The 12,881-nt window shown below is 45.2% G+C and overlaps 1 protein-coding gene across 1 annotated transcript; it reads right to left on the bottom strand.

Moving 5' to 3' along the window:
• Positions 1 to 534: 534 nt before the first annotated feature.
• Positions 535 to 5,763, bottom strand: LOC131480287 (uncharacterized). The gene is given in 1 exon segment (XM_058664173.1): positions 535 to 5,763. A coding segment is annotated over 1 exon segment (5,229 nt).
• Between the last annotated feature and the right edge of the window lie 7,118 nt (positions 5,764 to 12,881).

The following is a 12,881-nucleotide window of genomic DNA, read 5'->3' on the forward strand; positions in this document are numbered from 1 at the left end:
GGTTAAAGAAACAAGTACCGGGTCCTGAGCTGGTCGGAGTATGCTTACTCCGGCTGACCTGTATCCAATCCTTTTTGTTGGGTTTCCAATAGACTGTCCCAGATGTCTCACAACCCCAAGCAGCACAAAAATAAGCATCTATTCCCCCACAAGTGTGTATCTGCGTCTTATCTCTTCCAGTTCCTGGACAAACATAAAATGGAAGTTTTTGCAGCTCTACTCGAAAGCGGGGATGGGAGCATCCTGGTATCTTATAAGGTGCCCGATGGCACAGACATAAGCCATATTTGGACTTAGGGACACATTTAGGTCTTTCTTTTGCAGGATCTATTGAGGGGATGTCCCAATTATTAAGACCGGCAACTAAATCACACACATCAGGGGTTAAATCAGGCCACCAGGTCCCAGGGGGGGCGATTTGGGAGGTTGACCACACAACATCCCCAGTTTGAGAGAGAACTTCCCAAGCCATTGACCGGGAGATATGGGGACTGCTGTGAACTAAGCTAGAATTTAACATGACTCCTATAATAATCAGGGAGCCCCACGGGTAAGTCTTATCTTTAGAGGATTTTGAGTGCGTTGGACTTTCCATGTTGTCGTGGCGTTGCTTTCTTCCTCTGAAGAGTGGGCAGCCTTGACGTGGGAGGCGTGGATCCAAGATGAGATGCCGTCTACTTTGAGTGCTGTTGGTGTGGTCAAAAGGACGGTGTAAGGACCCTTCCACCGAGGTTCCAGGTTCTTAGTCTGGTGTCTGCGGACCCACACAGAGTCTCCTATCTGGAAAGGGTGGGGTACCACTGGTTGATCCGTCTGGTCCTTGTAGGCAGCTGCAAGTGGTTTCCAGATTTCCCGCTGTACAAGTTGTAAGGCCTGCAAATGAGCTTTTAAAGAAGGATTATTGGCAAAATAAGGAATTAAATTTGAGCTAGAAAGACTAACGGGGGACGGAGGTGCACCGTACAAGATTTCAAAAGGAGTGAGACCATGTGGTCCTGGGGTATTTCTAATTCGGTAAAGGGCTACCGGAAGGAGGAGCACCCAGTCTCTAGAGCCAGTTGCAAGCGTAAATTTGGTTAAAGTCTCCTTAATGGTTCTATTCATTCGTTCTACCTGTCCTGAACTCTGGGGTTGGTAAGCACAATGTAATTTCCAATCGATCCCCAGTAACTTGGACACTGATTGACTTATCTGAGAAACAAAAGCAGGCCCATTATCTGTTCCTAATACCTGAGGCATACCATACCTTGGGAAGATTTCTTCTAACAGTTTCTTGGTCACAACGTTCGCAGTCTCGTGCTTAGTGGGGAAAGCCTCTACCCATCCTGAGAAGTTATCCACAAATACTAGAAGATATTTATAACCATATTGTCCAGGCTTTACCTCAGTGAAATCAATTTCCCAGTGAGTCCCAGGGCGGTGTCCTCGCACTCGAGTTCCTTGTCCTACTTTGGTTTTTCCCGCATTAACTTGTGCACACGCCGTACATTCATCCACTACAGTTTGTAAGATTTTATTTTTCCCTAGTAGGAAATAAGGACTCTCTTCTCTATCCAGAAGGATTTTCATTTTTCTGCTGCTGAGATGGGTTAATTTATGTAAGCAGGTAATTAATTCACGAGTTTGCTTTTGGGGCATTACAGGTTTACCATGAAATATCCAATGTCCTTTTTCAGCATCATGTTGTGCCCCTAATTCTTGTAAGATTCTTATATCTCCAAAGCCATACTCAAAAGAGGTATCCAGGGTGGACCGCATTTCCTGGGTAGTTAGAGAAAGAGCTCGGGGCGGAGCTTTGCTCTCCAGAGCCACTTCCCGGGCAGCAGTGTCTGCCAGTCGATTGCCCCGAGCTTCTGGGCTCTGTCCTTTTTGGTGTCCTAAGCAATGGATGATACTCAATTTTCGAGGCAAAAACAGGGCCTTAAGTAAAGCCAAGATTTCAGACTTATTTTTAATGTCTTTGCCCTCTGAAGTCAGTAACCCTCGCCTTCGGTATATTTCTCCATGAATATGTGCCGTGGCGAAAGCATAACGGCTATCAGTATAAACGTTAAGCCTCTTACCTTTTGCCATTTGGAGCGCCTGGGTCAAGGCGATGAGTTCAGCCTTCTGGGCTGAAGTCCCGGATGGAAGGGCCTTAGCCCAGACTACCTCGGTCTCTGTGGTTACTGCTGCTCCAGCTTTCCGTTCTCCATTATCTATGAAGCTGCTCCCGTCCGTATACCAGGTGAAGTCCGCGTCCTGGAGGGGCTGATCCGTTAGGTCTGGTCGTGTCCCGTGTACTTCTGCGAGGATCTGTAGGCAGTCATGCTGCTCTATATCCTCCGGTTGGGGAAGCAGAGTTGCTGGGTTTAAGGCAACAACCGGTCCAAAGTGTATCCGGTCCGTGTCTAGGAGCATAGCTTGATAATGGGTCATACGGGCATTGGAGAGCCAGCGGTCTGGCGGTTGTTTGATTAGGGCCTCAACTGCATGAGGCGCCAAGATAGTCAATGATTGTCCCAAAGTTAATTTGCCAGCATCCTTAGTTAAAACGGCTATAGCTGCCACCATCCGCAAACAAGGTGGCCAGCCAGAGGCAACAGTATCCAGTTTCTTAGAGAGGTAGGCTACAGGTCGCCTCCAGGGCCCCAATCTTTGGGTCAGGACTCCCTTTGCGTAGCCCTGCTTTTCATCCACAAACAATTCAAAGGGCTTCGTGACATCGGGAAGGCCCAAAGCGGGAGAAGTCAGAAGAGCCTGCTTGATATCATCAAAGGCCTGTTGCTGCTCAGACCCCCAGTTAAACGTTGCTCCCTGCTTTGTAAGGGGGTAAAGAGGGGCTGCCATTTCAGCAAACCCAGGAATCCATAGGCGGCAGAAACCCGCGGTCCCCAGGAATTCTCGTAGTTGACGAGAATTCCTTGGGGCGGGAATGTTGGTCACCGCCTGCTTGCGGGCGGCAGTCAGCCACCTCTGTCCATCTCTTAACTGATATCCTAGATATGTGACCTGGGTTTGGCAGAGCTGTGCTTTCTTTGCAGAGGCTCTGTAGCCTAATTGTCCCAAAGTTTGTAACAGGGACTCAGTGCCCTGTCGACAATCTGTTTCGGTGGTTGCTGCCAATAGGAGGTCATCCACATACTGTAAAAGTATTAGAGTCGGATTCTGGACTCTGAAATCTGCGAGGTCCCGATGGAGAGCCTCATCAAACAATGTGGGACTATTTTTGAAGCCTTGAGGTAACCTGGTCCAGGTCAGTTGACCTGAGAGTCCCAAGTCCGGGTCCTTCCATTCAAAAGCAAACAAAGATTGGCTTTGGGGACTAAGTCTGAGACAAAAGAAGGCATCCTTCAAATCTAAAACTGTATACCAAATATGTGTAGGTGGAAGTGTGCTAAGTAAGTTATAGGGATTAGGCACAGTGGGATGAATATCTTCCACTCTCTTATTAACTTCCCTTAAATCTTGCACAGGTCTATAGTCCTCTGTTCCCGGCTTCTTTACTGGAAGAAGCGGGGTATTCCAAGGTGATCGACAAGGAACTAAAATGCCTTGATCCAGAAGTCTCTTGATATGTGGTCTGATGCCCTGATAAGCTTCTTGGGACATTGGGTACTGCTTTATAGAGACCGGAGTCGCAGTGGCTTTTAGTTCAATGACCAGAGGCGGCTGCCGGAGTGCAAGGCCCATCCCTCCGGTTTCCGCCCAAACCATAGGAAATCTCTTTATCCAAGAATCTAAGTTTAAATTTTTTATCTCTGTATTATTTGGCTCCAGAATCTCATATAACCTGTATTCGTCTTCTAGTTGGAGGGTGAGGACCTGGAGAGGCGCTCCCTTTGGATCAGTTATTCGAATCCTATTACTCTCGAAATGTATATGCGCCCTTAGTTTGGTAAGCAAATCCCGTCCCAATAATGGATAGGGGCAATCAGGAACATGTAGAAAAGAATGAGTCACTTTACCAGTTGCCAGCTGCACTTTTCGGTCAGTCGTCCAATGGTATCTTTTTCCTCCGGTCGCTCCTTGGACCCAAGCCGATCTGTCGCTCAAAGGTCCCGGGGCATGGGTTAACACCGAGTGCTGTGCCCCGGTATCCACCAGGAAGGTGACAGGTTGCCCCCCAACATTAAGAGTTATCCTGGGCTCAGGGGGGGGCTCCTGGCCCTGACCTCTCTAATCTTCTAGAGTCAATATGGGAGTCTGGTGCCCTGGTCTTTTAAGTCTCTTTGGGTTCTTAGGGCAATCTCTGGCCCAATGTCCTCTTTCCTTGCAATAGGCACATTGATCTTTATCTACTTGGGGGCTCCTCCGATCCCCTCCTCGTCTCTCCTGAGTTTGTCCTGACACTATGGTGGCTAATAGTCTACTTATCTCCTTGTTTCTCCTGCGATCTCTGACATTCTCTCTCTCTTCGGCTTCACGTCTCAACCTTTCATCACGTTCCTCTGTTTCCTTTTTAAGTCTCTCATCTCTTTCTTCCTGAGTTTCACGCTTATTAAAAATACGTTCTGCCTCTTTAAGTAAATCCTGAATAGAGCTTTCTCTGAGATTATCAAGTCTCTCAAGTTTCTTTCTAATATCTGGAGCTGATTGCCAGATGAAGGACATGGCCACATTGGTGGCTTGCCCTGGATCTTCTGGGTTATATGGGGTGTATATACGGTAGGCCTCTTTTAGCCGCTCAAGAAATGCCGAGGGAGTTTCCTCGGACCCCTGTACTACCTGCTTGATCTGAGCCAAATTGGTGGGGCGCCGTGCCGCCCCATGGAGACCCGCTATGAGCAACTGGCGATAGAGACGCAGGTGGTTCCTACCTTCATCCGTAGTGAAATCCCAATTGGGCCGCTCCAGGGGAAAGGCTGCATCAATCTCATTGGGTAGTTGGGTGGGGCGGCCATTGTCTCCTAGAACATTTTTCCTGGCCTCCAGGAAAACCCGTTGTTTTTCCTCGGTCGTCAGTAATGTCTGTAGTAACTGTTGACAATCATCCCAAGTGGGCTGGTGTGTCACTAAAATAGACTCAATCAAAGAGGTTAGCATAGAGGGGTCCTTGCTAAAGGGGGGATTGTTATGTTTCCAATTGTATAAATCAGAGGCAGAAAACGGCCAGTACTGGAGCCGATCATTGGGACCGGCCCGCAGGGGGAGGGCACGGGAAGTGGAGTCAGGAGGTTGTTCCCGACGCCCTCGTAGCCGCCCTGCCATCGGGGAAGGTGCAGGATCGGCGGCTGGGGTCCCTTCTGGTTCAGCTTCTGCCGCTTGTTGATCTCGATATGGTGGAGGTTCCTCAGCCAGCAGGTCCATTACAAGATCTTCTCCTGGGGGTAAGACCTTAACTCTGGGTGATTTCTTCTTTGCATTTTGGATCTGTGTGGGTTTGACAAGGGTTGGGTAGAGTGAAGACTGAGAGGGGCGCCCAGGGGTTGGGAGAGGAGGAGGAGCAGAGGGGATAGGGGTAGAGGGTGGTTTAAGAGTAATAAAAGGCCTGACCCACAGAGGTGGAGCATGAATGAGGGCCTCCCAGGTAATTATATAGGCCACCTGGTCTGGATGACCATGAGGACCAGGATCCATCACTTTGTATTTGACCTGTGAAACAATATTAGGATTAAAGGTTCCATCTCTTGGCCAGCCAACGTTGAAGGTTGGCCACTCTGAGGAGCAGAGAGTAATCCATTTTTTCTTGCGGACATCTACTGACTGATTGTTAGCTATGTCCTGGACATCTCGCCAATGCTGTAAAGTAAGGCTAAGTGGGGTGGTAATGGATTGTCCCATTATCTCGACAGACAAAACACTGAACACAAAGACCACAAACAATAGGCCGGCACTGAAACAAAACAACTTCGCAGCGCGGCTTCGGTGCCAAACCGAAAGCAAAAACTCAAATGGAGATCGTGATGAGAGTCCGGATCTCTCGTCTCCCAAACGAACCGTGTACCCTTCAGACAGTGGGGGAGCCCCAAAGAGTCCTATTCGGGTCAGGTTCACAAAATTCAAATGAGCCAGAAACCTGACTCCAAATGTCCCCGGAACGTCTTCCAGGGTTGCGGTCGGGAGTCCGAGCCCGTCGGCTCCTCCACGGGTCCGCCAAGTACAAAGCGACACGGCCGGGTCGTACAAACGCAAGCGCAATATTTCAATACAAACACAGAGACAAGAACATAAACAAATTTCAAGCGCTGGCCAGCTTACCTCCCGGAGGTGGGTCGGTGGTCCTTGGGCAGGGGTCTCTGATCCCGGACGAGCCCCCAAATGAAAGACCCCCGAAATGGGTGTCCCTCCTTTGGAGAGGCCCCTCCCAAGGAACAACGAGACCACTTGTGCGGATGCAAACAGCAAGAGGTTTATTCAGATACACAGGTACCTGGGGCAACAAAGTCTCTTGGAAGACTTGCGCGCCTCAGGTTGGGGTCTGGGGGTTTTTATAGGGTTCAGGAGCAGAAGCGCAGTTACAGAAGCAAGAAGCATAGTTACAGGACTCTGATTGGTGGATTCTTATAAGACCAGGGTCATGGTGACGGCAACTTTATTTTAGTACCGGGGATTTTTAATAATGACTGATTTAGCCTTGAGTTGGTTCCCTATTTCTGATAACAGCTGAGTTGGCGCTGAGTTAGCTCTCTTTCCTAATATTTCTGCCTTATTTGGGGGCCAGATGTTTGACCACGGATATGAGGCAAGCTTGCCCTGTCCTTGTCCGCTTCCTTCCCAGAGATCCTGTTATTCTTAGTTCTAAGCCTTGCAAAATGGCGTTGCTGCTGCTAAAGCTCATGCTTTTTGGTGAGGGTCTTTCACCCTCTGGTAACAGAACATATTTCCAAACTTCATTGTATTCATACTCACCAAGTTTTTTGATTCATGAGAAGTATTCAGTTAACGCACACTCGGTACATAAATGAAAGAAAATCCATCTCCTTTATGGTTGTTCATGTAATATATATTTCAGATTTTGGAAGTAAAAAAAAAATCCCCGTATAAACTCAATGTATCATAATGGATTATCCAGGGTTAGTCTAGCGTTCTCTCGTGTATGACTCAAGAACAGTTTTCTTAATGATACAGTCATTTTGTAGCTGTTTAAGAATGCTCGTTAGCATTGACGTAAGTAAGCATTGCAGAGAACAAGTGGAATTGTACTGCAGCACTCCTGTGAACAAAGCGTCAGTAACAACACGTGAAAGCACTCAAGATTCCTCACTTTCTAGCCTTGGTGGGCAAGGCTACACAGCAGGTACAATTAAACGTCTGTTGAAGTAAACTTCAGAGGAACTTCGGCCTGTGTGTAGACATGGGTGTCGTATGGGCTCGGGAGAGTGGCAAAAACGAACATTTCAGCCGGGAGACAGTGTGTGTGTGAAGCCGAAGGAGACAGTTGGCAGCCTCCACAACATGTGGGCTCTGTTGTATCATATGCCAACATAGAGTGACTGGGCTATGCCTCAGGTCATTTATTTATAACTGTTTATAACTATTTATCACTCCTCGCTCTCATCTCCTGGACACTGGGAAGTGTCCGCTGCTTCTATATATTAATAAGGATCCTCCTGAAATGGGAAATTAAGAAAATAATCTCATTTAAAATACATACAATTTTGTGCTTACGTGTTTAATCAAAAAGGTAAGCATATGTGTATTGAAGTTTATAAAACATATAAATAAATTGACAAAAACATACATGAATAAAATCATATATCATGTTCATTGGAAAAAATAATATTGTAAAAATGTTGACATTTTTCAAAATAATCTACATTGTTAATATAATCCTTATGAAGATATCAATGTCATTTTTCACAGAAGTGGAAAGAATCGTGAAATTTGAATGGAACCACAGAGAAACAATTGTGAAAAAATGAACTAAACTAGGAACATCAGACTTCTGGATTCCGAAACATATTATAAAGCAATTGTAATTAAAACAGTAATGGTATGAATATAGATGCGTTGATCAATGGAACATGTAAAAAAAGATAAGAAAAAAGAAAGAAAAAACATTTGCTGCCAGCTGCTTTTGGGTAAGAGTGCCAGGAACACACAGTAGGGGAGATAATGTCTCTTGGATACAGGGAAATGGGAGAACTAAAGGGTCACAGGACCATAGGTCCTTGAATTATAATGCATTCAAAAATTAACTGAAAATGACTTAATGACTTAAACATGTGGCCTGAAAATATAAAAACCAACAGGGAAAAATTTCCATGAAAGTTCTGTGGGCAATAACTCTGCAAGCATAGGCAAGAAACAGCACGGGCAAAGCTGATGACCTGAAATGACAGGCTTCTGCATGGCAGAAGAAAATAATCAATAAGAATTAAAACAAATCGCGTAGGATGAGAGGAAAGCATTGGCAAACCACATATCCAACTAGGAGTTAAATTCCAAAATACCTAACCAACTCAAACAGCTCAGTAGCAAGGAAGAAGATAGCACACCTTATAAAACAGGCAAGGACATGAACCGGCATTTCTCCCAAGAATGCCGGCACACAGGGAAAAGATGCATGAAGAAAAATACGTACAGCATCTCTCATTATTAGGGAAAAGCAAATTACACTCACAATATCCCTTTCACCTGTCAGAATGAATTTTCTCATAAAGATGAGAAGGAATGAATGCTAAAGAGGATTCAGAGACATGGAGCTCTGTTACATTACTAGTGGGGATGTATGTTATAGTTGAAGCGTAGCCCTTACTGGATTCAGAGACATGGAGCTCTGTTACATTACTAGTGGGGATGTATGTTATAGTTGAAGCGTAACCCTTACTGGATTCAGAGACATGGAGCTCTGTTACATTACTAGTGGGGATGTATGTTATAGTTGAAGCGTAGCCCTTACTGGATTCAGAGACATGGAGCTCTGTTACATTACTAGTGGGGATGTATGTTATAGTTGAAGCGTAGCCCTTACTGGATTCAGAGACATGGAGCTCTGTTACATTATTAGTGGGGATGTATGTTACAGTTGAAGCGTAGCCCTTACTGGATTCAGAGACATGGAGCTCTGTTACATTACTAGTGGGGATGTATGTTACAGTTGAAGCGTAGCCCTTACTGAACATGCTGCAAATGTCCTTCAATAAAGTGGAAAGAGAACTACCACATAAATAGAATCTGGGAACATCTGTCCTTTATTTATTGTACCATTCTCACAATAGATGTGGAAGCAGCCCCAGTGTGAATGAATGAATAAGGCACCCCCCCATACACATATGTTCTTTTCAGCCTTGAACATGGAGAAATTTTATCATTGGCACAGCGTGGATAATCCTGGAGGACACTATAATGCAAGAAGTAAGTCAGGCAGAGAAATACATGATTTACCTATAGAAACAAATCAAACTGAACTTGCAAGATCCACATGGCTATTAGCAGAGGCTATCGGATATGAGGAAGGGAAGGAGGAATTCTTGATCAAAGGGTATAGTGTGTCAGACAGGTGGGACAGGCTTTGAGATCCACTAACCGAATCAGGACGACTGTGAGAAAGTAAGAATGCATTTTGTATTTCATTTTGTATGTGCAAATATCAACCAGCTGATCATAGAAAAGGAATGAGTATGGTTCTTGGTTCAGCCTGGATAGATGAGCAGATGTCTCTTCTGGAATAACTTGAGAGAACTGAGAACACACTACAACAACATGATCAGAAGTTCATGTTCAACAAAGAACCATCCAAGGGCCTGGCATGGTGGCCTAGCAGCCAAAGTCCTCACCTTGCACACCTGGGATCCCATACGAGCATTTGTTCTAATCCCAGCAGCTCCACTCCCCATCCAGCTCCCTTCTTGTGGCCCAAAGCCTTGGGACCCTGCACCTACATGGGAGACCTGGAAGAAGCTCTGGGCTCCTGGCTTTGGATTGGCGCAGCACCGGCCGTTGTGACCACTTGGGGAGTGAATCATCAGACAGAAGATCTTTCTCTCTGTCTTTTCTCTTTTCTTCTCTATATCTGACTTTCTAATAAAAATAAAATGATTCTTTAAAAATGTCCAAGATTTGTTTACAAAATAAGCTCTATTTTTGAAAAATAAATGAACGCTTTTTCTGGAATATAATCATTGTATCAAAGCAACCCAAAAGTTTACTTTTCTTTCAAGCCTGTTGCTTGAATTTCCAAATTTTCTGGAGCATGAACAATATATTTGCAAAACAAATCCCTTCCCCAGATATTCTTTTTTTTTTAAAAGGTTTATTCATTTTTTATTACAGCCAGATGTACAGAGAGGAGGAGAGACAGAGAGGAAGATCTTCCATCCGATGATTCACTCCCCAAGTGAGCCGCAACGGGCCGGTGTGCGCCGATCCGATGCCGGGAACCAGGAACCTCTTCCGGGTCTCCCACGCAGGTGCAGGGTCCCAATGCCTTGGGCCGTCCTCTACTGCTTTCCCAGGCCACAAGCAGGGAGCTGGATGGGAAGTGGAGCTGCCGGGATTAGAACCGGCACCCATATGGGATCCCGTCGCGTTCAGGGCGAGGACTTTAGCCGCTAGGCCACGCCGCCGGGCCCTCCCAGATATTCTTTTGCAAGCTTTGTGAACCTCAGAGCTACTGTTCTTCCTTTCAACAAGGTCTTATCTCTCGCCCACACATGAGGCAGCATGATGATTAGAGGACTTCTGAGCTGTGATCGGGAGCTAGCTCTCTTTACTCCTCAGGAACAAATCTGTATCACCTTGTTTTTCTTCCCAGTTTAGAGAAAGACTTCACCTGCATCTCAGCTGAATAACTCGGGGTAGGAACTCCTTTTTACTTGCTATGCTTATTTTTTCTCTTTCTTCACACAAAAGTGTTGCCTTCAAGTAGACATAACAGAAATGAGTATTTTATACAGTAATTTTAAATAGGGATGTTGTCTTAAACTAACAGCACAGAGGCAGAGTAAAAGGTTAATATCTCTGCAAACTTTCTTTACATTAATACTTTGAAAAGTTTGTGATTATTATGGATGGAATTGCCTGTGCAACTTTGCATGTTGGATTACTAACAAATATTTCAGAAAAACACTTTATTCTCAGAGAGTGTATTTAAAGATGTGATAGGATTAAAATAAATCCATCAGAGTGGATCCAAAATATTTTTTAAATATTTATCTAATTTATACAAAGTGCAGAGTTATAGAGAAAACTCCATCTACTACTTCTGGTCACAGTGGCCAGAACTGAATTGATCTGAAACCAGGAGCCAGGAGCGTCTTCCAGGTCTCTCACAAGGGTACAGGGACACAGGACATGGGCCATCCTTTACTGCTCACTCAAGTGTGTTAGCAGGTAGCTGTCCCTGAAGTGGAACAGCCAGGCATGAACCAGTGCCCATGTGGGATGCTCACACTATACACGGTGACTTAATTAGCTATGCCACAGTGCTGTCTCCCTGCTAATTATTTCTTGTATGTATGTATCCCTTCAAAATGTATATTAAACCACAAACTAATCAATTTAAGAAGTGGAATCACTTGGAGTGATTAGATGATTCAGATTCCGCTCACTAGGATGAGGTTAGTGTACATATTGGCAATTCCAGAACAGATCTTGTCCCTCGCACCCCTAGCACAGCCTGAGGTTGCAGCCAGAGACCATCCACCGCATTTTCACCATGCTCAGCCTCTACTGGTGTCTCGATCCTGGGTTTTCTTTCCAGCTACTAACATTATGAGAAACACATTTCTATCCTTTAGTGATTTTTCAGTTTGAGGTATTTTTTTTTTCAACAGCAGCATATATAAACTGAGGTCAGGGCCCAATATAATTGGTCTTATAAAAGAGGAGACGGTGGTCATTTACTAACCAAGCCAGGGGGGCTTAGAAGAACCTCATCTGGCAACATCTTGACATTGTACTTCAGCTTCCAGAGCTGTGAGGGAATACACCTGACCTGTTAAACTCTCAGCACACAATGACTAAGAGGGAACTTAGACTTACCAGTTATTAAATCCAGAACTGGAACACCCAATGGGCAACACTTCTTTGATTACTACTTTTTTGACATTTTAGCACAACCACAGCTGTTTCTTTCTGAGCCCACTTCTTTTTTTTTTAAGATTTACTTATTTTTATTGCAATGTCAGATATACAGAGAGGAGGAGAGACAAAGAGAAAGATCTTCCGTCCGATGATTCACTCCTGAAGTGACCGCAATGACTGGTGCTGTGCCGATCCAAAGCCAGGAACCAGGAACTGCCTCCAGGTCTCCCACACAGGTGCAGAGACCCAAGGATTTGGGCTGTCCTCGACTGCTTTCCCAGGCCACAGGCAGGGAGCTGGATGGGAAGTGGAGCTGCCAGGATTAGAAGCGGTGCCCATATGGGATCCCGGTGCATTCAAGGCGAGGACTATAGCCACTAGGTTACGCCGCCCTGAGCCCACTTCTTTGGCAAAAGCATTAGTAATAATGATAATGATAATTTCATAATAACATCTCAGTTCTACTGCCTATCCCACATTCTAAGTACGTGCTCCGGGTTAGTATGATTTCGGAAAAGATTGTGAGAAAACTGAAGAACAGCAAGATGCCTTGCATAGATCCCTTTCTCTTAAGGTTTCCTCTGTGACAGCAGCTTGTGTAAGAGGAAGTGTATTACACACCTTTTCAACAAATGGAATAAAAATTAGGTTAAAGAGAACAAATGATTGGCCTGAGGCCTTATGGTTAGTATGATAGCACTACAGCTGGCAGCGAAATCAGATCCTAAAGAACTTAAAATATGTGCTCTTTCAAGACACCAGAGTTTAACCAAGTGAATATCTAGTATATTCATTTCAACCAGTACTTTAAGGAAAAGTTCTGTGGTCCTTCAAATATAGCTCAAACATGTTGTTCCAAATGAGATTTGATACTTTACAGGGTTTGAGATTCAAATCCACTGGGGGACCCCTTTCAGTCCCCTGGTTAGGTC

The sequence above is a fragment of the Ochotona princeps genome, chromosome 5 (genome assembly GCF_030435755.1).
Source record: "Ochotona princeps isolate mOchPri1 chromosome 5, mOchPri1.hap1, whole genome shotgun sequence".
NCBI classification, from domain to species: Eukaryota; Metazoa; Chordata; class Mammalia; order Lagomorpha; family Ochotonidae; genus Ochotona; species Ochotona princeps.